At 39.9% G+C, this 26,769-nt stretch overlaps 1 protein-coding gene across 50 annotated transcripts in view; it reads right to left on the bottom strand.

Moving 5' to 3' along the window:
- Positions 1 to 26,769, bottom strand: part of LOC127002212 (low-density lipoprotein receptor-related protein 2-like) — a 100,836-nt gene that overhangs the window by 16,272 nt on the left and 57,795 nt on the right. For 22 of the 50 annotated variants that reach the window (XM_050867935.1, XM_050867937.1, XM_050867960.1 and 19 more), the window contains 8 exons: positions 25,993 to 26,118; positions 23,330 to 23,473; positions 20,363 to 20,482; positions 14,356 to 14,472; positions 10,280 to 10,390; positions 9,547 to 9,654; positions 6,249 to 6,359; positions 5,323 to 5,499 (listed from right to left, as the gene is read on the bottom strand). In XM_050867935.1, coding sequence (XP_050723892.1) covers positions 5,323 to 5,499; positions 6,249 to 6,359; positions 9,547 to 9,654; positions 10,280 to 10,390; positions 14,356 to 14,472; positions 20,363 to 20,482; positions 23,330 to 23,473; positions 25,993 to 26,118 — 1,014 coding nt within the window. The remainder of the gene's footprint in view (positions 1 to 5,322; positions 5,500 to 6,248; positions 6,360 to 9,546; positions 9,655 to 10,279; positions 10,391 to 14,355; positions 14,473 to 20,362; positions 20,483 to 23,329; positions 23,474 to 25,992; positions 26,119 to 26,769) is intronic. The other 28 variants (XM_050867938.1, XM_050867959.1, XM_050867972.1 and 25 more) reach the window with 13 other exon arrangements.

Here is a 26,769-nt window from a genome sequence, read left to right as displayed (position 1 = left end):
AGAACAAGGATATGAGACTGCTTGTTGTGGTGCTTGTGGGTGGCATTCCTTTCAGTCTCTTGTGCTGTGTCTTAAGCCCAGTGTGGTGAAGGGCCTGTACTCTCAGATGCTTCTGGCACTTAGTATGTCTATTTTAACCCGGTAGCAGCGACGGGCCAAATTTGTGGCTTTACCGTGTAGCAGCGACGGGCCAAATTTGTGGCTTTACCGTGTAGCAGCGACAGGCCAAATTTGTGGCTTTACCATGTAGCAGTGACGGGCCAAATTTGTGACTTTACCGTGTAGCAGCAACGGGCCAAATTTGTGGCTTTACCGTGTAGCAGCAACGGCCTTAGGATGGTCATAAGTGGGCCGTGAGATGTAGGGGTCCACAGGTGAAAAAGTGACTGGAGAAGGGGACTGGACAAACAGGTTGGCAAGCACTGGCCTGAAGCATCTGAGAATACGAGTCCAGGTTCCCGAGATCACCGCATCACAGCACAGTACACCCATCAGCATTCAAAACTCAGCATGAAGCAAGTGTGTTCCAGCTCAGCACGCCTCAGCACGCCCACCAAACCAAACCACCGATCAGCGCAGCATTCAGCATAAACATAGCAAAATAATACCACTGGATAAATCAACAAAATACAGGATAAATAAGAATAAACAAGGTATATGAGTGAATAAATAAACACATGACATAGAGAGAGGTCTGTCTGTCGGTGAAAAATGCGGACATGTGAGAATGGGAGGACATGTGAGAATGGGAAGACATGTGAAAATGGGGACATGTGAGAATGGGATGACATGTGAGAATGGGGACATGTGAGAATGGGAGGACATGTGAGAATGGGAAGACATGTGAGAATGGGTACATGTGAGAATGGGAGGACATGTGAGAATGGGAGGACATGTGAGAATGGGAGGTAAATATAAACACCAAAATAGGGAGAAATATATGCGACTGGGTATTATGACGAGGGCCTCTGTGTCAGCGTTGGAGGAGGAGGAGACGAGAGAACATCAGAGAGAGGTAAAATATAGATCACTGAAAGATATGTACCAAGAAATACGGCTTTCCCAATAGACGTATCGAACAATGCAACAGCCTGGCAAGAGATAAGGTGTTCGATCCTATACGATAACTTGATTTAATGAGTTTATAGAGAATAGTGACCATTAAAAAAATAGATCACCAAGAGATTTATACCAAGAAATACGGCTTTCCCAATAGACGTATCGAACACTGGAACAGCCTGGCAAGAGATAAGGTGTTCGATCCTATACAATAACTTGATTACATGAGTTTATAGAGAAGTTTGAACGATTATGAGAGATGGGACCCTACGACGCACACATACACACACAGCTACGTATATGACACACACACACACACACACACACACACACACATTTATCCCCATTTCCTTCCATTTCTTCTCTTCCTAACTATTAAACCCATTTTTTAAGACATTTCACAAGCAAGACAGACGACCACAAAAGCTATCGACGCCACGTAAAGTATAAACGCCGGAGAAAAACATATATACAAGGGCATCCAATCTTATTTCTCCCTACAGAAGAGCATCAAGTGACCACAAGGAGGCACACATACAAGGAGTTAGATGCTATACACTAGGCTAACCCAGAAGCCCCGCCCTCTCTTCCACAGCTAAGGGAACTGATTGGTTGGATAAAAAAGGAGGCTGGTGTTAGGAGTCAGTGGGTCATACTATATATTTGACAGGGCTTTCGTAGGAGCTGAGGGCATTTCCAGGGGTAGTTGAGTGACCCTGGTGGTAGTTTGACCCTTCTCCTGTAAGCACATATTTGACAAGGCTTTTGTAGGAGCTGAGGGCATTTCCAGGGGTAGTTTAGTGACCCTGGTGATAGTTTGACCCTTCTTCTGTAAGCACATATTTGACAAGGCTTTCGTAGGAGCTGAGGGCATTTCCAGGGGTAATTGGGTAACCCTCTTCTGTAAGCACACATATTTGACAGGGCTTTTGTAGGAGCTGAGGGCATTTCTAGAGGTAGTTAATGACCCTGGTGATAGGTTGACCCTTTTTCAGAAACCAAATATTTGACAGGGCTTTCGTAGGAGTTGAGGGCATTTCTAGAAGTAGTTAATGACCCTGGTGGTAGTGTGACCCTTCTTCTGTAAGCACACATATTCGACAGGGCTTTCGTAGGAGCTGAGGGCATTTCTGGGTGTAGTTTAATGACCCTGGTGGTATGACCCTTCTTCTGCACCATGAACATAAAATAACACTCTTGTGGACCCGACTAATCTCCTTTTTGTTCTTTGGAAAGAGATGACATGGGAGGCGGTGGAAGCATCTAAGAATCCCAACCAGTGTTACTTCGGAGAGAGGGTGAGGGAGAGGGCGGGGCTTATGAACCAACCTAATGTACAGTGACAATAGTTAGTGCTGGTTAGCCATACACGTTAATAGCAACAACGGAAAAACAGAACAGATTTTAGCGTCCCAAGTCCTGTAAGAGAGACACAAGGAGAGTTAGTAGTAGTTAGTTATGGACGACACTAATAACGAGTGTGACTTTCCGTGCCATGATCAATGTCTTGGTAATCATTGCACTGCGTAGAGAGGGGGAGGAGGAGGAAATGAAGTGCGGAAAAGTTGCTGCCGTTAGACGCAAGAACGTAATCAAAGCTCGTCCGAGAAAATAAAGAAATTCGAAGGAAAAAGATACGTAATACAGAAGGCGATAAAAATAGATAAATGTAAGATATGTCAGAAGAGGAAAGAGGAAAGAATCAAAGTGCGGAGAAGTTGCTGCCGTAAGACGCAAGAACGTAATCAAAGCTCGTCCAAGAAAATAAATAAATACAAAGGAAAAAGATACGTAATACAGAAGGAGATAAAAACAGATAAATGTAAGATATATCAGAAGAGGAAAGAATCGAAGTGCAGAGAAGCTGCTGCTGTAAGACGCAAGAACGTAATGACAGCTCGGCCAAGAAAAAAATACAAAGGAAAAAGATACGTAATACAAAAAGCGATATAAATAGATAAATGTAAGATATATTAGACCAGGAAAGAGGAAAGAAATGCCAATAGAATGCAAAACTAGTTCAGTCCGAGGGATCAATATTTTCAGCGATGGATGAAAGAAGGGGAAAGTGAGGGAGAGGATATCGCAGCCTTGACATCATTCGCATTAACAAGTTTCTCGACAAGCAGCGGAAGCCGAATACCATGAAGAGGATAAAGATGATAGATAAAAAGAGGAAAAAACAGATCAAAGAGGAAAAGAGAGACAAGTACCGAGGAAGGTATAATGTTTCAGTTAGTGCAAAGAGATGAAAGAGGAAAAGACCCACACTGAGAGAGGGCATAGAACACACACATAGGCAATACTGATAAAAAAGAAGAACGTACATTAAAAGGAAGAAAAAAACAGACGATCACAGAGGAAGACAAGGAGAGACAAGTATTGAAGAAGGTAATTTTTCGTTTGTGCAAATAGAAGAGAGGAATAGACCCACACTGAGAGAGGGCATAGAACACACACATAGGCAATACTAATAAAAAAGAACGTAGATTAAAAGGAAGAAAAAAACAGGCGATCACAGAGGATGACAAGGAGAGACAAGTATTGAAGAAGGTAATTTTTTGTTTATGCAAAGAGAAGAAAGAGGAGAAGACCCACACTGAGAGAGGTCTTAAAACACACACGTAGGCAATACTAATAAAAAAAAAGAACAGGGATAATAAAAACAGATCAAAGAGGAGGACAAGGAGAGACAAGTATTGATGGAGGTAATTTTTCGTTTGTGCAAAGAGAAGAGGAATGGACCCACACTGAGAGAGGTCTTAGAACACACACGTAGGCAATACTAATGAGAAAAATGAGAAAACCAGAAGATTAAACAGAGAATGAGAAGTCGACAGGTACTTATGCAAATCCCGAACCTGTAATGGCGGTAATTTTCAACTTATGCAAAGAGAAGAAGAAAACAAGACCACACCCAGTGAAGTCTTATAAAAATGCTGATAAAAAAGACGAAACTGAAGGATTAAAAGAGAATGAGTAACCGACAAGTACTTATGCAAATCCCGAACCTGTAATGGCGGTAATTTTCAACTTGTGCAGAAAGAAGAAAGAAGAAAACAAGACCACACTCAGAGAAACAGTCTTATAAAAATGCTGATTAAAAGGAGAAAACTGAAGGATTAAAAAGAGAATGAGTAATTGACAAGTACTTATGCAAATCCCGAACCTGTAATAGCGGTAATTTTCAACTTGTGCAGAAAGAAGAAAGAAGAAAACAAGACCACACTCAGAGAAACAGTCTTATAAAAATGCTGATAAAAAAGACGAAACTGAAGGATTAAAAGGAGAATGAGAAGTCGACAGGTACTTATGCAAATCCTGAACCTGTAACAGCGGTAATTTTCAACTTGTGCAGAAAGAAGAAAGAATAATATAAGACCACACTCAGAAAAAGTCTTATAAAAATGCTGATTAAAAGAGAGAAAACCAAAAGATCATAAAGTCGAAGAAGACGTTCAAGTACTAATGCAAAGGCTGAACCTGTAATGGCGGTAATTCTCAACTTGTGCAAAGAGAAGAAGGAATAACATAAGACCACACTCAGAAAAAGTCTTATAAAAATGCTGATAAAAAAGACGAAACTGAAGGATTAAAAGAGAATGAGTAATCGACAGGTACTTATGCAAATCCCGAACCTGTAATGGCGGTAATTTTCAACTTGTGCAGAAAGAAGAAAGAAGAAAACAAGACCACACTTAGAGAAATAGTCTTATAAAAATGCTGATTAAAAGGAGAAAACTGAAGGATTAAAAAGAGAATGAGTAACCGACAAGTACTTATGCAAATCCCGAACCTGTAATGGCGGTAATTTTCAACTTGTGCAAAGAGAAGAAAGAATAATATAAGACCACAATCAGAAAAAGTCTTATAAAAATGCTGATAAAAAAGAGGAAACTGAAGGATTAAAAGGAGAATGAGAAGTCGACAAGTACTTATGCAAATCCCGAACCTGTAATGGCGGTAATTTTCAACTTGTGCAAAGAGAAGAAAGAATAATATAAGACCACAATCAGAAAAAGTCTTATAAAAATGCTGATTAAAAAGAGGAAACTGAAGGATTAAAAGGAGAATGAGAAGTCGACAAGTACTTATGCAAATCCCGAACCTGTAATGGCGGTAATTTTCAACTTGCGCAAAGAGAAGAAAGAAGAAAATAAGACCAAACCCAGAGATGTCTTATAAAAATGCTGATTAAAAGAGAGAAAACCAAAAGATCATGAAGTCGAAGAAGAGGTTCAAGTACTTATGCAAAGGCCGAACCTGTGCTCTCAGGGACAAGAACAGGAGGGTTGGTGGTGAAGGGGCGGGAGGAGGTGTAACAAAATCTCTCATCCTGCCCGTCATCACAGTCATCGAAACCGTCACAGAGCTGCGAGTTATCGATACACTCGCCAGTGCTGCATCGAAACTGGTTGTCAAAGCAAGGCTGGGAGGACTCTGGGCGGACATAAGTGTTGAGGGCAGCGGCGGCGGAGGTGGTGACGGAAGGGAGGGAGACGGAGGAAGGGGAAAAAAATGGTAGGTGCTTTTGAGATTTGCTTTCGGATTAGTATAAGATAAATATTTCTACACCAGTTATTATTATTATTATTATTATTATTATTATTATCAGTATTTAGGCAAGTCAACTATACACAGGACTAGTAGATACACTTATAAACATATTTACATGAATGGGAAACTTATTTTAAGGGAGGTTATATTAATACTGGGTTATGGAGAGAGAGAGAGAGAGAGAGAGAGAGAGAGAGAGAGAGAGAGAGAGAGAGAGAGAGAGAGAGAGAGAGAGAGAGAGAGAGAGAGAGAGAGAGAGAGAGAAGGAGGAGGAGGAAGCAAGAGAGAAGATAGAGAGAAGTAAAGGAAAAGGAGAAGGAAGAGGAGGAGGAGGAGGAGATAAAAGAGGAAACAGATAAGCCAAAAGAAGAAGAAGAAGAAGAAGGAAGAGGAGAAAGAAGAGTGTGAGAGAGGAGGAGATAAAGAAGAAACAAAGATGAAGAAGAAGAAGGAGGAGGAGGAGGAAGAGGAGAAATAGTGTTAGAATCTTCATATATACTCTTGAAAAGCCTTGTATAAAGCACACACACACACACACACACACACACACACACACACACACACACACACATACACACACACACAAGGAGAACAACACACAACACAAGGACAAGGGACAACACGGGACAGACCTGGGCACCCTCTCTCATCTGACCCATCCGAGCAGTCCCGCACACCATTACAAACTTGTGTCGGGTAAATACAATCGCCTGCCTCACACTGCCACTCAATGCTCCCACAGCCTGCGAAGGGAGTGAGCCAGTCCTGAATTACCCTTACGATTTAGCTATGTAGTTTATGAGTCTTATATAGTGCTGTGTTACTCCTGAATTTCCTTATGGTTAAAGTCCTTAGCTTAGTGAATTTCCCTTACAAGTTAACTAGGTTATGCGTCTTATAATGTGTTGTATTAGTCCTGAATAGCCTAGTAAATTACCCTTACAATTTAGCTAGCTTATGCGTCTTATATAGTGCTGTGTTAGTCCTGAATTTCCTTATGGTTAAAGTCCTTAGCTTAGTGAATTTCCCTTACGAGTTAGCTAGGTTATGTGTCTTATAATGTGTTGTATTAGTCCTGAATAGCCTAGTAAATTACCCTTACGATTTAGCTAGCTTGTGTGTGTAGTAAGTAGTGTTGTGTTTGTCTTGAATTTCCTTACATTTTACCTCCTTAGCTTAGTGAATTTCCTTAGTTAGGTTATGTGTCTTATAATGTTGTATTATTAGTCCTGAATAGCCTCATAATTTTCTTTACAATTTGCTAGCTCGTGTCTTATATAGTGCTGTGTTAGTCCTGACCTCTTATGATTATACCTCCTAGCTTGTGTGTATAATAGAGCGTTCTTTTACTGGTCCTAAATTCTAAGACAGTTTCACTCTGAGCTTATGTATTTAGCCTTGTGAGTTTTCTTAAGATACAATACTGAGCTTATGTGTATTTATTTATGTGTAGGGTATTTTGTATTGATCCTAAGTTAGAAAAAGACAATGTCAGCTTATGTTTCTATCCTAGTGAGTTTTCTCCTTGGCTTATGTGAACAGTAGAGAAAGAGAAAGGCTGGACGCACACACTAACCAAGATCGAACGTCTGAATGAAATAATAATCTGAATGAAAGAAAGAAATCATAAAGGATGAAAACACACACTTGAATGAAACCTCAATAGAAGGAAAGAGAGTTTAGATTACTATGGAGGCGGAAATAACTAACAATCGTACTAGAAATAGAAAGGATGGAAATACAGACAAAAATTAAGCTCGAACAAATAAATGAAGAATGTGAACCGTTTTCCGATCATCGTCCGTGAAGTCCCCAGTCAGGAATCAACCACAGAGAATGGGAATGGGGGTAAAAAGTAAAATATATGTAGTTGGGGGATACATTTTAAGTAGCTGCGAGGGGTGGGAGAAAAAGTGCATGGGAGTAAATAAAAAAGTAAAATACTGTTGGGGGCATTTACTACAGCCGCAAGGGGAGGGAAAAAGTGCATGGGAGTGCGTGAAAAAAATTAAAAAGTATTGAAATGAAAGAGAAATCAATTGCAAAGAAAAAAGATGTAGTTCCCTATTGTAGTTGAGGGATACACTATACCTGAATGAGGGATGAAAAAATGTATTAAAATAACAAAGAAATTAAATGCAGAGATGAACACACACACACACACACACATTATAAAATCAAACCAACACCATTTTTAAATTCAACACAAAGCAGGAGAGATGAATTAACAGATGCAGTTCCCTTTTTCAATATCGAGTTTATGATTATGAACTACCGATAGCACACGGCAGTCAAGGGATCATCTGTAGGGAAAAAAACCCAAAGAGAAAATTATTAAAAGTGCAGTTATCTTTAGCATTAGGACACGAGGCTGAAATAATATATGCTTAAGATAAAAAAGAAATGCGGCACTATAAAAATTGCCTGTGCCGTAAGGGGCTTCGGACGACCACCAGCTAGGCCCCTGAAGAAAGCCTAAAAAAAATGAATAAATAAATAAATAGAAATAAAAATCGTCTCTGCTAGAAGTGTCGTTGATTACGGCTGCCTCTTGTATGCTAGAGGATAAATTATTAGTATCATTGATTAGCACTATTAATGAGGGGTCCCTGCCACCGCTCTTTACGTCTGCTAATGACCATGTGTTCTTGTTGGGTTTCATTCATCGCTTTCTCGCCAATGATTACGTTCCTATAGCGCTGAAAACTAAGAGGATTAATTATTACTAACATTGATTACTGCCATTTACGGGGCCATTGTCATCCCTCTTAACATCTGCTAATGACCGTTCGTTCTTGTTCAGTTTCACGTGTCACTTTCTCACCATAATTACGTTCCTATGGCGGTGAAAACTAAGAGGATCAATTATTACTAACATTGATTACTGCAATATACGAGGCCATTGTCATCACTCTTAACGTCTGCTAATGACCGTGTGTTCTTCTTCAGTTTCATGCATCATTTTCCCGCCAGTAATTACGTTCCTATGGTGCTGAAAACTAAGAGGATCAATTATTACTAACATTGATTACTGCCATTTACGAGGTCACTGTCATCACTCTTAACGTCTGCTAATGACCGTTTCTTCTTCTTCAGTTTCATACATCACTTTCTCGCCAGTAATTACGTTCCTATAGCGCTGAAAACTAAGAGGATCAATTATTACTAACATTGATTACTGCCATTTACGAGGCCATTGTCATCACTCTTAACATCTGCTAATGACCGTGTGTTCTTCTTCAGTTTCATGCATCATTTTCCCGCCAGTAATTACATTCCTATAGCGCTGAAAACTAAGAGGATCAATTATTACTCTCACTGATTATCACCATTAAAGAGGCCAACGGTCACCACTATTTACGAGCTAATGACCGTTTCTTCTTCTTCAGTTTCATTCATCACTTTCTTGCCAGTGATTACGTTCCTATGTTGCTGAAAACTAAGAGGATTAATCATTACTCTCACTGATTATCACCATTAAAGAGGCCAACGGTCACCACTATTTACGAGCTAATGACCGTTTCTTCTTCTTCAGTTTCATTCATCACTTTCTCGACAGTGATTACGTTCCTATGGTGCTGAAAACTAAGAGGATTAATCATTAACAAAAATGGTAAGCCCCCCAAAACTGCATATGGAGGAAGGGAGGCTAAAAAAAAAGGTTATATTAAGAAACGTGACAAAAAATGGAAATAAAAATGGGGGATGAAAACCACGCTAAAAAAAAAAGGGGGAAATTAAAGGGAGGGTAAAAACACACACACACACACAAAAAAGATATTATTAAGTAACGTGACAAGAAATGGAAATAAAAATGGGGGAGATGAAAACCACGCTCGTAAATCAACAAAAAAAAATTAGACAGGGAATCAAAAACGCAAGAATAACAAGGGACGAGGCCGAGAGAGGAGGTCAAAGCAAGCTACTCACTGCAGTTCTTCTCGTCCGACCCGTCCCGGCAGTCTTCCTTGCGGTCACAGACGACGTTGTTGGACACACAATCGCCGCTGATGCATTGGAACTCGTTGGGGCCACAGTCTGCACGAGGGGTGATGGACACACGCTTAACCCCTTGACTGATATAATGTAGGTAAGATATATAGTGACAGCGAGATAGTTAGAATATGAGTAATGTAGACCAGGGATGAGAGAATTAACCCCTCGACTGTGGGTTTCCTACAAGAAGACATCACCAAGCTACAGGAGTGGAGCAAAAAGTGGCTGCTAGGATTCAATGAGGAAAAATGTAAAGTCATGTACCTTGGAGGACAGAGAACCAGGAGAAGGAAGGAGGAGGAGGAGGAGGAGGAGGAGGCAAGAGAGGTGAGGAAAACGGAGAATGAGAGAGAGAGAGACTGAGGTTAAAGAGGAAACAGAGATAAGCCAAAAGAAGAAGAAGGAAGAGGAAATCCAACATATCAATACCATATGGGAAACACTCCACCATTCACCACAGAGGCAGAGAAACAGTCCCCTCAATTAGCAGAAAATAATAATAACAATAATAATAATAATAATAATAATAATAATAACAACATAACATACACATATCCCACCTCAATTACAGTAATAATAAACGTAATAAAGATCGTAAACACTTACCTCGACACAGTGAACTAAAGACTATAGATGCTACGTAACAACACGCCCGAACATGTCTTACCGCAGTTCTCCCGTTCGTCTGAGCCGTCGGTGCAGTCGAAATTCCTGTCGCACCTAAAGTAGTCTGGGATGCAGGAGCCATCGCCACATTTGAACTCATCGGTCTTACAGCCTAGGCGGGTGAACAAAACAGACGAGAGCGTGTCATGTAACGCCACACACAAACACACTGCGGCAACACAAACACCCGCCCCCGAAGCCTATAGCCATCCACCCATGTCAGCCCTGGGCAATGTGTTATACGCCAGACTCTTTTGAACGTTGTCGTATTAGTATTCGCCGACGGCAATGTGGCTGGTTTGGGTTTTTTATTTTGATTTTCTGGGCAATATTTTTTTCTTCTCTTTTTTTTTTTACAGTAAAGGAAGTTTCACAGTTAAGTCGACATCTCACAAACTCAAGTCTTTAATTGTGATATCGTTTAAGAAATCAACAAAACCTAACCACACCCATTATCAGGACACAGTTAGTTAGAAATGCTGGATTTTCACAGTGAAGTTAACATCTCACAAACTCGGTCGTAATAAGTGATATCATATAAAAAATCAACAAACCTAACTAACCTAACCTAACCCAACCTAACCCACCCATTTCAAGGACACAGTTAGTTAGAAGCACTGGATTTTCACGGAGTTGGGTTGACATCTTATAAACTCAGGTCATAAAATGTTATATCGTATAAAAAATCAACAAACCTAACTAACCTAACCTAACCCAACCTAACCCACCCATTTCCAGGACACAGTTAGAAGCACTGGATTTTCACGGAGTTGGGTTGACATCTTGCAAACTCAGGTCGTAAAATTTGATACCGTCTAAAAAATAACAAGTCCAACTGACCGAGCTTCGAAAAACGGGTCGTAATAAAGTCAGATCAGCCACAGATTGTTGTCGACGAAGACTAACACGCCGTTTAAAGAATCAGGCAATGGTGTGATTACTGAAGAAGGGAGTGTCTGTTAGGCCAACATCATTACCGGAGGAAGATGGAAGAGGAGGATGATGATGAGGTGAAAACTGAAGGACAGGATAAATAAAGTGGATGAGTGAGAGAGGAAAGCAGAGAGAATGAGATAGCTGATAAATTGATGGATAGGACAGGTGGTGTTAAACTTACATGAGCAAAGTGTTTATAATGCCCATATAATCTAGTATCTGAGAGAGTGAGAGAGCAGGAGGATTAAAGAAAGATTTGGCAGTCTCGTAGTGAGTGTCAATATGAGTGAGGCTTGATAAATTCATGGATAGAAGGACAGGTGGACTTACATGAGCAAACTGTTTATAATGCCCATATAATCTAGTATCTGAGAGAGTGAGAGAGCAGGAGGATTTAAGAAAGATTTGGCAGTCTCGTAGTGAGTGTCAATATGAGTGAGGCTTGATAAATTCATGGATAGAAGGACAGGTGGCGTTAGACTTACATGAGCAAACTGTTTATAATGCCCATATAATCTAGTATCTGAGAGAGTGAGAGAGCAGGGGAATTTAAGAAAGATTTGGCAGTCTCGTAGTGAGTGTCTATATGAACGAAGCTTGATAAATTCATGGATAGGACAGGTGGTGTTAGACTTACATGAGCAAACTAGAATGTCCATATAATCTAGTATCCGAGAAAGTGACAGAGCAGGAGAATTTAAGAAAGAAATATGCAAGAAATAATGCTAGAATAACCTGGGAATAAAGAAAGATGAGAGAGTATATGATTGGGTGGAATATGCAGAGACAGAGTACACAGTGAAGAAATAAGATAGAACAAGGAAAAGACTCCCTCGGGCCTCAAATACACACACACACGTTTCCCCAGTAATCACACCACTCGTATAACATTGATTGAAAAACACAAGGAAGGCTGCGCTGTTTGCCACGCTGCTGGAAGATCAAGTAATTGCAGTGAGAACATTGCCATCTACATTGTGCTGGACTATACACATAATACACTGACAAGAGACACAATTACTACAGCTACGGATGGAAGATAAGCCTTTTAGGTACAGCTGAGGGGAGGGAATGTCTATAAAAAATGCTATGATTAAGGGGGGACTGTTCTTTTTTGCAGTCATAGTGAAAACATGGACATTACCAACAGCAACAGTGTATCATTTTAAATATACTGATGCTGGGAGTGAAGGGGGAACTATCCTATTTTGCAGTCATAGTGAAAACGTGATATATTATAGAAAACATTACCGACAGCAACAGTGTATCGTTTTAAATATACTGATGCTGGGAGTGAAGGGGGAACTCTCCTATTTGGCAGTCATAGTGAAGACATGACACTTTATAGAAGGCATTACAGACAACAGTGTATCATTATAAATATTCTGATGGTGGGAATAAGGTGGGACTGTTCTTTTTGCAATCATAGTAAAAAACGTGACATTGAGATTAAGCAAAGTGAAGTAAATACCTCAATAGAGTGACTTATCAGGGAAAACAGTGAAAAATCTATTGGGATAAAGGATTTCTGGGCCTTCAAAGACTTCGTTACAGGCAAAGATATGTACGAAAAGAGTTGTGGGATATAGAGATTGCCAGGCCCTGAACACGCAAATTACCGGCATAGACACATATAAACAGGGTTGGGTCATGGCATTACATACAAGTGAATAAGTTATACACATGCCCCTAGAGAGTGATGTATCAGGGAAACCATGAAAATTCAATTGAGGTAAAGGATTGCAGGGCCTTTCAAGACTAAGATTGTGCCTGGGCCTCCAAGTTACTGGCAAAATACGTGTGAACAGGGTTGGGTTGTGGCACCATATACAAGTGAATAAGTTGCCCCTAGAGAGTGACATATCAGGGAAACTGTGAAAATTCTATTGAGGTAAAGGATTGCAGGGCCTTTCAAGACTAAGATTATGACTGTGCCTTCAAGTTACTGGCAAAATATGTATGAACAGGGTTGGGTTGTGGCGTGAAGTGAATATATGATGCACATGCCTTGTCAAAACTGTAAAACTCTATTAGAAAAAGAATTGCAGGGCCTTTCAAGACTAAGACTGTGCCTCCAAGTTACTGGCAAAATACATATGAACAGGGTTGGGGTGTGGCGCAATATACAAGTGAATATATGACACACATGCCTTGCCAGAAAAGATAAAATATATGTCATTACTCAATACAAGGAAGTCAAATCTTATTAAAACTGAGTAACCTAACATGCAAATTAAGGCTTCTTCCATCTCTATTCGTTCACATAAGACAGAATATATAAGAAGCAACAATAACATAATACTTTAGCAATGAGAAAATAATCGTGTTAGTACCCAGAGTATAAGGTAGAAGAGGAGGTTGTTGTGAGAGTTTCAAGTGCACGGTTAGCAGACTTATTGAGTACGTCTTTATACACTATACAAGCACAGAAGGTGAGAGGTGTGGGTAGCGGACAGTATGGCACAAAGGAAGCGTAAAGAGAGGTAGAGCGAAGTGGCAAAGAAACGGAAATTGCTGACACGGAAACAGTTTGAAGAATACACTTGAGAGAGATAGATAGAGAGGAGAACATGGAGAAGAACAGTGCCACAAGACTTAAAAGTGTTAGGAATAGAGGAAGAATTAGCGCTGGAATCGAGCAAGATGGAGGAGGATTATCGCATGTCCGAGGAGGAAAACAAAGAAGAGGAAGAGACAGAGTTTGAGAGCTATGGAAAAGGAATGAATAGAGAGAATTGGAACATGGAAGCATTGGAAAAAAAAGCAGCTCTGTGTTACGGCACAGATCAAGGAGGAAAAGGGACATAGAAAAAACTGAAAGAAAAGACCGTCAAGGAGTTATAAAAAGCCGAGGAAAGAGAAACTAAACGAGGAAGGGCGTTAAAAAAAAAAAAAAGATAAAATGAGAGAAAGAAATGAGAGAAAAATAATGGCATAAGCTTACCATATAAAGGAAGAGGCCTGCAAGAAATTATTAAACAAGCTGAAAGAAGGGAAAAAAAGCTACATAAAAGGAAGGGAACAGGAAAAAGGAGGAAAGGAAGAAGGAAAGGAAGAGGAGAAGGCAGAGGAGGCCGTGGGGGAGGGGTGGGGGGGGTTAGTCAGTCCAGAACCGAAGCGAGAACACAAACACAACATTACAATATTGTTCGTCGGAGCTATCCGGGCAGTCGGGAACCTCATCGCACTGCCAGGCCTTCTCTATGCACGAGCCGTCCGAGCACCTGAATTCCATCTCCGAACATTCCACTTGTTGGCCTACATACGGAGGAGGGGCACAGGAGGGGCGGGAGGGTGGGGGAAGGAGGGGACACTCTTTAATAAGGGTTTTTTTGGTGGTCTGTCTGGGTGATTTTATGGATGTGTTTTGTATTGGGTTGATTTTGGTTGTACTTGTATTTTTCTGGTTGTTGTTATTGAGGTTTGTCTATGTTTTAGGTGTTTGGTTGACTATCTCTCTCTCTCTCTCTCTCTCTCTCTCTCTCTCTCTCTCTCTCTCTCTCTCTCTCTCATAAATGCTAACACAAATTATTTCTACATTCATTTCTACTTTATTATTATTATTATTATTATTATTATTATTATTATTATTATTATTATTATTATTATTATTATTATTATTATTATTATCTGTTTTTCTATCTACTCTATTCTAAAACTGTTATCTCTCTCTCTCTCTCTCTCTCTCTCTCTCTCTAACACAAACACTGTCACTATTTCTCCATATTAAAATTGTAATATATATTTTTACTGATACTATTTGCATTTCTAACTCTCTCTCTCTCTCTCTCTCTCTTTCAATGGACCTATAGGCTTTACGTAATAGCATAAAGGATCAGACTCTATCAACTCATCTCCTATTCTATCTAAATGAACAGAGCGTAAGTAAACTATATATAAGCAAACAGTTTCCGGGTCAAATATGTGTGTGTATATATCTCCTAAAGCCTTGATATAAATGTGTCTTCCTTACTGTATATAGATTTTTCTCTCTGATCTATTATGAGTCAATATTCTTTCATGTTCGTAATGACATTTAGCCAACAAAAGGAAATGATTAACTGGGGTCATTCTGGGACTTCAACAGTAAAAAAGTGAGGTATTGGGAAATGGAAATAGGGGAGTGGTATTTAAAATGAAGAGTGAATGGATGCGAGATTAAGGAAACGTATAACTCATCACTGTTATAAAATGAAGAATGAATAGATATGAGATTAAGGAAATGTATATTTCATCAGTGTTATAAAATGAAGAGTGAATAGATGTGAGATTGAGAAAATGTAAATCTCATCAGTTATAAAATGTGGAGTGAATGGATGTGAGATTAAGAAAAACACAAATCTCAGTAATAAAAAGGATAAAATGAATGAAAGAGAATTAACATGTTTAGAGTTAGTGTTATGTTGATGGTGGTGATGGGTGGGTAAGGTTTTAGGCCCCGTTCACACTGTGCTGACTCTGGGCCACGACAACCCAGCGACTTTTAGGCCTACTGAGTATCCGGCAATTGTTTCCAGACCTCTTTCCAACCATGTGCGACCTTTTCACATCAACATTTCACACCCAAGACCTCGTGTACCCTGAATCACTGGGTTGTCGTGGCCCAGAGTCGGCACAGTGTGAGCGGGGCTTTACTGGTATAGGGTAAGTGTTTAGCCGTGATCGTTGTTGGTGTTATTATTATGGTGTAAGTTACGAGGATGGTGAATTTATCTGTCGGACAATTTGAAGATTTACAAGTCTGGTTGGATGTGTTTTTCATGAACTTAAACTGTTCTCAAAACTATTCAGTGTGTGTGTGTGTGTGTGTGTGTGTGTGTGTGTGTGTGTTTACGGGAGAGGAAGCAGCTCAAGGGCATCAAAAAAAAAAGTATAGAAAAAAAGCCTGGTAATTGCTGCTCCTATAAAAGATAAAAGTAAAGTGTGTCTGTGTGTGTGTGTGTGTGTGTGTGTGTGTATGCAAAAATTGGTCATGAAACTGGCAGATAATAATTACAAAAGTACATCTTGTCACTATGTACATTAACAAGATATTAGAAGCAAGAGTGACTTTCAAAGGGTTTACATACTTTAAGATTAGAATATTTCAACACAGTAAAACATATATATACTGTGTGGTGCATCAAGTTCACTAGTGAGTTAAAACTATTATTAGCGGAGAAACGGCCGATGTCATTACGTGAAAAAATATGTGCATGTGCATATATTAAATGTCCTTCATGTATATAAGTAAACATTTAAATATTTGTATAGACGAATATTTAAGTGAATCAGTAAAGCATCAGTGTTGTTAGTGATGGTACTGCTAATGGCCTAAGATGAGGACTAACTAGGATCTACACCCTGGCGGTAAGGTTTGGGCCCGTCGCCGGCTACAGTCAGTTCACCCGAGTCTGAGGTGTTCATTATCGAGCACTGGCAACCTGCTATCCCATGGTGCGTCCGATTGTGTGGGTAATACATTCGTCCCTCAAATAGTACAGTTTCCAATAGTTCGGTTTTGGTTTTATACGATTGTCATAGAAGATCTTTTAGGATTTTTAAATTTCCTGATCATTGGGATATTCAAAAATCCTTAAAAATCTTCTTAGAAAATCCACATAAAAGCAAAACCGAACTATTGGAAACCATACTATTTGAGGGACGACTGTATGTGATAGCTTACACATGGGCAACCGTCATCATTATCAGTAATATGCAGACAACAATAACAAAGAAAGCGCCACTATAAACACTCGCCTGCACCAGAACGGGCTGGGCCGACCATCAGGATCCACCGGGAAAAAGCCTACCAGCACAATAGGCCAAGACGTAAAAAAAAAATTAAAAAAAAAAATTAAAAAAAGCCAATTATAGTCGATTTTAAGATAAAATTTATTAGCGGGCTTTTTTTTTACATCTTTTTTGTTGCCCTTGAGCGGTTTCTATAGCTGTAAAAAAAAAAAAAAAAAAAAAAAAAAAAAAAAAGTACTGACGCAAAGTTGTTTTGTTAATTTACAAGACTACTGATGAAAGTTATTAAACAGCCTTGGCGTTGTCTGTCACTGAGAAAATTAGCTAGCAAGTTTAATATGGACAAATCATAAAAAATAAATATAAATCATTAAAAGTTATGACAGTTTCCGATGCATCTCCTTTGCTGTAAAAAAAAAAAAAATAAATAAAATAAAAAAATTAAATAAAAAAATCATTAAAAGTTATGACAGTTTCCGATGCATAGGCTATCATATATTACCCAAGCACTCGGACACGGCATGGGGCAGCAGGTTGTCAGTGCTCGATAATGTACACCTCAGACTTGGGTGAACCGACTAAAGTACTGTTACTGTAGCATTAGGCAGCCACACCTGGACCCGATGGAGCTGGTCAAGTGTTCCCAGCCCCGGGTCACACCACTCATGAGGAGGAGGAGGTGGTGGCAGGAGGAATGCAACGAGTATTACCATGAGTAGGTACAAGACTATGGGTCGTATCATAAGACATTTCGTCCCCCAAGAACACCTATTTGACAAGGCTTTCGTAGGAGTTGTGGGCATTTCCAGGGGTAGTTTTATGACCCTGGTGATAGTTTGACCCTTCCTCTGTACCATGAAACTGAAGAAACACTCATTAGAAGCCAATTGACCCCCTTTTTGACCTCTAGAAATAGCTGATGTGGGAAGCGAGAGTTTTATAATACCGACCAATATTTCATCCATAATATAAGAGAAAGTATCCATATATATAAAGCCCTATGACTGTGTGGATGCTTATGATAACTCGTGTATGTTATGCCGAAATTCTCCTTATATTCCGATCCTTAAATCTGTCTGCAGTGCTGTGATAACCCACCTACATTATGACATCATCCTTAATATAACAAAGTATCCATATATATATAACCCGACAACTGTGTGGATTCTTATGATAACTCGTGTATACTGTGATGGAAACTCTTGATATACTCCTGTCCCTCATAACTCATCTATATTACGACAGATTCTATGCATGTATATATAAGTCTATGGCTGTGTGAAACCTTATGATAACTCTACTATACTATAACAATGTCCTCATGTATAACTCAATTGCCGAGTCTAGTTACAACTCTTTGCAACTACGGTAAATACAGATTTGAGTATGGTCCACTAAATATGCATAGCTTCCATTCACTTTACTTTCAGATTATGAGGACTCTAGTTTCCCTTCGTATAAGTGATTTAGCGTGAAGTAGAAAATGCATCCAGTATCATAAACCCCTAATACTGACGTCTCCCATCACTGCCTTGTCATAAAGTACTCCTGGTTAAGCTTATGGTAATCCCTCTTATGCTTTGGAGAATCAGAATGGACAGTGACAGCTCAAGAAGTTTCCCTATATAATATTTACAATCAACCTCTCATGGCTTAGCTTAGCTCTGCGGGAACTCTGTGTGGGCTAAGGTGTTTACTAAAGCTCCATCATTCCTTGGCAAATGTAGGTTAGTTAGTTTAGGGTAAAGATGCAGGCTATACCGTGGACCAGAGTCGTAGGATAGGGGAGTGTGGCAACCTTCACGACTTCCGTCACAGTGTTACCGAAAGTCGTGTAAAATCCAAATTGACTGGTACGATAGTGTTTTCGGCGCTTTTGGTACTTCTTCGAGACTCAGATCACACCAAGAAAACACAATCATACCAGCATCAACTTGAATTTCACACAGCTCTTTTGGTACTCGTGTAAAATCCGAATTGACTGGTACGATAGTGTTTTCGGCGCTTTTGGTACTTCTTCGAGACTCGGATCACACCCAGAGCACCAAGAAAACACCATCATACCAGCATCAACTTGAATTTCGATCAGCTCTTTCGGTAACGACATGACAGCTGTGAAAATGTACGCCAGACTAACCTATTCCATTCCTCCGATCCATACTATATACAATACTCTCCTACTAGTCTATCAATACTCCCTTGTAAGTACGTAAGTAAGCAAGTGTAGTGTAGTGTGGCGTGGTGTGTGTGTGGCGTGGTGTGTGTGTGTGTGTGTGTAGCGTAATCTGTGACACTCTACACTTAATGAATACGTAATACTGAAAGGCTTGCAAGTATGTATGTACCTTTGACCCTAGTAGCAGGAGTAGTGGTGGTGGTGGTGGTGCTAACTGTTATGGTAGTGGTTAATTAGTCATCTTTAGGGAATACCAAAAACACATCTGATGCAGGTTATGTCGTACAGATTATTAGGGGTGGTTAGCGCAATGTTTACACTCTGCCTGATGCAATGAGGGGGTGGATGGGGCTGTACAGGGGCTAGGCTATGAGGTGGATGGTGTGGGTGAGGAAGGGGGGGCTTAGCGATGAGGGAATGTGGGTGTGAGGAGAGGAAGAGAGGGACGCATAGGAGGATGTCGAGGAAGGAGAGGAGGAAAGAAAAGAAAGACGTACAGAGAAAAATAGGAATAACAGGAATGAGGGACTTAGAGATGAGGGAATAAGAATGTGAGGAGAGGAAGGAGACGCATAGGAGGATGTCGAGGAACGAGAGGAGGAAAGAAAGACATACATAGGAAAACAGGAATAACAGGAATGGAGAACAAAACAACAGGAATGAGGGACTTAGAGATGAGGGAATAAGGATGTGAGGAGAGGAAGAGGGGGACGCATAGAGGAGGAGGAGGATAGGGGAAGGAGGAGGAAAGAAGGACGTCTATTGGAAAACAGGAAGGAGACCAGAAATGAGAATGAGGAGAGAGAAGGATAAGGAATGAGGAGGAAGAGAGAGAGAAAGAAAGGAGGAAACAGAGAGAAATAAAGAGAGAAAGGAGGAAAAAGAGAGAAATAAAGAGAGAAATAAGAACAGGGAGGAAGGAGAGGAGGAGGAGGAGGAGGAGGAGGAAAGAGAGAATTAAGAACAGGGAGGGAGACTAAAGAGGAGAGAGAGAGAGAGGAGGAGAGAGAGAGAGAGAGAGAGAGAGAGAGAGAGAGAGAGAGAGAGAGAGAGAGAGAGAGAGAGAGAGAGAGAGAGAGAGAGAGAGGAAACAAACAAAATGGATATGAAAGAGGATAGATAGAGGAGGAGGAGGAGGAGGAGGAGAGATGGAGGAGGAGGAGGAGGAGAAGGGGGGGGGAATGGAGGGGAGGAGGGAGATGATATAAAAAGGTCAACCAAAACTGGGTCACTGCTAACCTGGGCATCCAAGCTCATCAGAAAGGTCAATGCAATCTGTCACTTTATCACACCTTTTGTCCAGAGCAAGACATTCCCCAGAGGAGCATGCGAACTGGTTGCTCTCACACCGCACTTGAGCTGTCAGGGGCGAATTGGCTTATAAACATGGAGGCAGAAAACAACAGGGCAGGTGGAGGAGGGGAGTCGGAAAGCATGTGTAAGGGGGAAGTAGGTCTGAAGGCAGGAAACGGCACTCAAATCAAAGGGTGTTGGAATACATACAGGTTGAAAAGCCAAAGTGAATTGAATGCTACAGGGTTGAAAGCCATAATCTCGGTGTATATAAGGCACACTCGTTGCTGGAATCGTAAAGCAAATACGTACTGAGGAAGGAAGGAAGTACAGAGTGGGGAAGGTACGTGATATATAGTTCTGTGTCTGTGTGTGTGTTTGAGCGTGTGCAAGGTTGAAGTATCGCCGTGGATGAGGATAATTTATATACAAGGATGTTGAGTTTGAATTCCAAGTCGTGAACCTTAAGAAAAATTTTGTTACTAGTTAATCTTCGAAAATTATTAATAAAAAGCTCAAATATTCTTTCCAACATTTGTCACTGTGAATAAAAAGCTCAAATGTTCTTTCCAACATTTGTCACTGTGGATATGAATAATTTATAAGATGTTTAATTCGAATTCCGAGTCATGAACCTTGAAAAAAATCGCGTTACTCATTAATCTTAAAAAATTATCAATAACAAACTCAAAAACTTTTTCCGATATGTCACTGGAGATAAATGATTCACAAGATGTTTAGTTCAAATTCCGAGTCGTGAACTTTGAAAAAAATCTCGTTACTCATTAATCCTCAAAATTTATCAATAACAAACTCAAAAACTCTTTCCAACATTTGTCATTGTGTAGATAAATAACTCACAAGATGTTTACTTCAAATGCCGAGTTGTCAACCTTGAAAAAAAATCTCGTTACTCACTAATCTTCAAAAATTATTAATAACCGACTCAATCACTCTTCCTGATATATGTCACTGTGTGGATGAATAATTTACAAGGATGTTTGGTTCAAATTCCGAGACGTGAACTTAAAAAAAAAATCTCATAACATATTCACTAATCTTCAAAAATTATTAATAACCGACTAAAACGTTCTTTCCATAACTTGCCGAAACGGTCTCCATTGACATTATCTTAAGGTTCAGCTGACCATGATAATAAAAACCAATAAAGGACACCATAGAACAAGCAAGTCGAGGTACACCGGACACATGACTCCATAGCAATGACAATAAAATAAATAAACGTGTGTGTGGCTGTGTTTGTGTGTGTGTGGGAAAATGTCTATGAACAAAACGGAGACAGGGAGAAGAAGAAGAAGGTGGAGCAGATGTGGAAGGAAAAACAGAACAAACAAAGGTGAATTGGGGCGAGGAATGGCAGACAGACAGAGGGGCTAATGGACACGTCATTATGCACAGAGTCGTAGAATAGGAGAGTTTGCCCAACTTGATCACCAGAGCCATGCCGGTACGGAGAGAGTGACGGAAACTTTAAACTAATGATGATACAAGTGCTTTTTGGGGGGCTCTGGGTACATCATCGAGATCTTGACCATACCTAGAACATCAATTTGAATCTTAAAAGGTTGTTCATATTATAATTTATTTTCTTTTTCTTTCTTTTTTTCTTCTTCTTCAACTAACATATACTTCTTCTTCTTCTTTCTTAGTACTGTGTTTTGGTACTTTTGGTACTTCAAGATTCTGACCATTCACAGAGCACACAAAAAGGACTATCATAATAACGTCATTCTGAACTCCACAAGGCTTTTCTGGTAACGACGTGATGCCTAGAGTACTGTTTTTTGAGCTTTTGGTACTTCAAGATTCTAACCATATCTAGAGCAGTCACATGCTATTGAATTAGCGTCATTCTAAATTCCACAAGGCTCGTACAGTAACAACTCGGCCTGTGAACAAGGTGGGCAGACTCTCCTATGTTACGCCTCCGATAATGTATGCAATGGTAAGCTCCAAGCCCCTCTGTCAATGCACTCCCTTCTCGCCCCAACTCGCTACTCAAGTACATACTGTCAACATCACAAAACTCTTACCAAAAACTCAATACTTGGGCATGCTGAAAAAACAACATAAGACTACATACGTACAACATACTGGAATGAACCTCCCGCCCAGCCATACTACTTCAACATTACTACCATTTTAGAGCTACTCAGATTATGTTGACTACCACAAAACGTATTACACTACAGTTTGATGAAGGGAAATTCTGGTTGGGGGGTGGAACGTATACTCAGAACATGCTGCAGGGCAAATCAAATCTTCCAGCACAACAACAACACCATGCAGATCATTAAAATTAAAGCCATTGAGTTATATGTAAATCTACTGGTATCAAAATATCATAATGGTTTACCCCACTGCAACGGCCATTAATTGTAGGACCCGACCATCGTCAAAAATTAAGTGCTGGCAGCCAAATTTAGTATCTGCTTAATTGAGGTCATTATGAAAAAACAAAAAATAAATAAATGCTGTTAATCTAGCTTAGTATAAATGAATCTCAAAATATTATAATGCTAAAAAAGGGGAAAAAAAAGTTATCGGTAAATTCTAAACATAGACTAGATGGATTAGCATTGTGAAAGGTTAGTTTGAGATCAGGAAAACACACACACACACACTATGGAGACGGGACCACACGAGCGTAAGCCCAGGCCCTGTAAAACTACAACTAGGTAAATACACCATCACATATAAACACATTAACATCTAACACACTCTAACACACTAAAAAAAGAAGCTACATAAGGAATTACAGTACAAACTAACACATCACACACACACACACCAACACACACATGCACAAACACCCAACAGAGGAACAGGCATCAAAGAGCAAAGACAGTGGACTAAGAGAGAGATGTCAACAAGAGGAGGATGGACACATACTGCACTGCTGCTCCCACTCGTCAGACCCATCATCACAGTCATCCACGCCATCACAGCGGTAGGCCGAGGGAATGCACCTGCCACTCTGACACTCAAACTGCCCAGCCGGACAGCTTGGTGTTTGTGGGGTTGTCGTACGGGAAGCTGACAGGACAAAACCACACATAGATTCAGGATCACAGCGTTGAGGCACGTAATGTAATGGGAAAGCAGGGAGACATTGGTGGACGTAAGAGGTGTGTATGGGGTACATGGAGTGACCTGCCGGGGTGGAACTGGCTTGGTCGTTAGGGTCAAACATAAAGCGTGTTATCGTATGCAAGGTTCAGCGAGGATAAGGATACAGACACACTTTAAATGGTATGGGATAATCGTTTGGGGTAATACGCACGCACGCACGCACACACACACACACACACACACACATACAAAATAAAACATATGTAGCAATAGATTATATAAGAGATTTTCACATTGAGAGTTTGATAGACATTTTTAACTTGAAGTATTGACACAGAAAACCACATAGAGAAATAATGTCAACTAAGAATAGATTATATATAAGGTGGAATGTAGCAATAGATTATAGAAGAGATTTTCACATTGAGTGTTTGATAGACATTTTTAACTTGAAGTATTGACACAGAAAACAACATAGAAATAACGTCAACTAAAAAAAGATTATATGTAAGGAGGTATGTAGCAATAGATTATAGAAGAGATTTTCACATTGAGTGTTTGATAGACATTTTTAACTTGAAGTATTGACATAGAAAACAATGAAGAGAAATAATGTAAACTAAAAACAGATTATATGTAAGGAGGTATGTAGCAATAGATTATAGAAGAGATTTTCACATTGAGTGTTTGATAGACATTTTTAACTTGAAGTACTGACATAGAAAACAATGTAGAGAAATAATGTAAACTAAAAACAGATATGTAAGGAGATATGTAGCAATAGATTATATAAGAGATTTTCACAATGAGTGTATGGTAGACATTTTTAACTTGAAGTACTGACATAGACCAGTAAGTAGCGGGCTTTTTTTTTTTTTTTTAATATATAGTTTTCTTTTTTTTTCTCGCCCTTGCACTGTCTCCACTGGTGTAAAAAAAAAGGAAAAGAAAAGAAAACAAGAGAAATAATGTGAACTAAAAATAGATTCTGTAAGGAGGTCTGCCCACAGGTGTTTGATAAAGCCTCTCTCACCTTGACATATTAAAGCAACATAGCGAAAGAACACACTTAAAATATAAATCACGTAAGAGGTCTGCCCTTAAGAGTGTGATAAGGCCTCTCATTCACCTTGAGGTATGGACAAAAAAAGCGACACTGAGGAATCACAGAAAATCACTCGGAAATTAAAATCAAATCAACTTACCTGAATATTTTTTTTTCTTTTGTACGTCACCAGACTGACTTAAAATTACACACACCAAAAAAATATATGAGGAGGACAAGGGCGAGGTGGAGGAGGAGGAGGAGGAGGAGGAGGAGGAGGAGGAGGAGGAGATACAAACTTGGGTTATATCAACTGGAAAAAAATAAAAAATAAAATAAATAAATAAAAAAAAAACTGGAAAACACTAATATTGAGGAGCAGGACAAGGGTGAAGAGAGAGTTGGAGGAGGAGGAGGAGGAGGAGGAGGAGGAGGAGGAAGAAGAGAAGGAGGAGGAGGAGATACAAACTTGGGTCATCAACTGGAAAAAAAAAAAAAAGACCTGGAAAACACTAATATTGAAGAGAAGGACAAGGGTGAAGAGAGAGTTGGAGGAGGAGGAGGAGGAGGAGGAAGAAGAGAAGGAGGAGGAGGAAATACAAACTTGGGTCATATCAACTGGAAAACCAAAAAAATAAAATAAAAAAAGACCTGGAAAACACTAATATTGAAGAGAACGATAAGGGTGAAGAGAGAGGAGGAGGAGGAGGAGGAGGAGGAGGAACAAACTTGGGGGGAAAAAAAAACTGGAAAACACTAATATTGAGGAGTAGGAGGAGGAGGAGTAGGAGGAGTAGGAGGAGGAGGAGGAAGAGGAGGAGGAGGAAGAGGAGGAGGAAAAAAATTTGGATCATATCAACTGGAAAAAAAAAAAAAAAAAAACTGGAAAACACTAACACTGAAAAAAAAAAATAAGGAGGTATAACAATGATGCCAAAGAAACATATGCATAAGAAAATTACTCTTCAGCGGACCCCCCCAAAAAAGACCTTCCTGTTGGGCCTGTAAAAAAGATTAATAGAAAACGACACAACAAACTCAGTATATTAATAGAGAAACCTGAACCGTCCAAACTCGTCAGGGAGAAAAAGGAAGTTAAAATTGATGAATAACAAGAAATTAAGCTGAAAATAAATGCTCGAAACTCTACTGTAAAGATAAGTGGGAAACAGCACAATAATTTCAGTATATCAATAAAGAAACCTCAACCGTCCAACCCTTTAAGGAAGAATGAGGACGATAAATGAGAAGAATAAGAAGAAATTAAGCTGAAAAATCGATGCTCTAGACTCTACTTTCAAAGCTTACACACTACTGTTAACATGCAGGCAACATACTACTCCTGGTATTATGTAAGAAAGACTCCAGGGTATGAATGAACTCCTTAGTGTACAGAAAGAACCCCTCAGCACAGGACGGGAATAGAGAGGAGCCTTACGTGGCCAGCACTCGACAGTCTCATCAGAATTGTCACTGCAGTCCTGGCGGCCGTCACAGCGATAGGCCCGAGGGATACACTGTCCGTCTGAGCACTGCCAATCGTCTCTGCCGCAAATCGGTGCTGCTGGTATTCAGGTGACGAGAGAGAGAGGGAGGGTGAGGAAGAAAGAGAGAGAGAGAGAGACATAAGCGTTAGTTTACGTATATTGTTAGTACGTACTCTAATCGTACAAACAGTGGTGGGTTGGGTAGCTCGTCTAATATGCAACTACTGTGTATATTCTCCGCTAGGACTGTTTACTTGGGCTTGTGTTAGTATCTACGCCAATGTTGCCAGACTGTCGTACTCAGCCTCTTAAGTTTGCCGATTTCCGACCTAAAAACTGCCTCCTTAACCCCAATAACCGCCATCATATATATATTTATCGTTAAAATGGTTAATTATTGGTGTTTTTTGGCAATACAGTCGTCCCTCAAATAGTACAGTTTCCAGTAGTTCGGTATCGGTTTTATACGGATTGTCTGGAAGATCTTTTTAGTATTTTAAAATTTTCTGCTTGTCGGGAAATTTAAAAATCCTAAAAAAATCTTCTATGAAAATCCACATGAAACCGAAACTGAACTATTGGAAACCGTACTATTTGAGGGACGACTGTTGTTAGGCGTCAGAAACCGGAAAATATGATGCTCTGAGTACGATAATCTAGCAAGGGTGATCTATGTACATATTAGACATCCGAGGGAGAAGGGGTGCAAGGGACAGACGTTTTTTTTA

The sequence above is a fragment of the Eriocheir sinensis genome, chromosome 22 (assembly GCF_024679095.1).
Source record: "Eriocheir sinensis breed Jianghai 21 chromosome 22, ASM2467909v1, whole genome shotgun sequence".
In the NCBI taxonomy this organism is placed as follows: domain Eukaryota; kingdom Metazoa; phylum Arthropoda; class Malacostraca; order Decapoda; family Varunidae; genus Eriocheir; species Eriocheir sinensis.
Note: the sequence above shows the minus strand (reverse complement) of the source record. Positions and strands in the feature narration are given on the sequence as shown.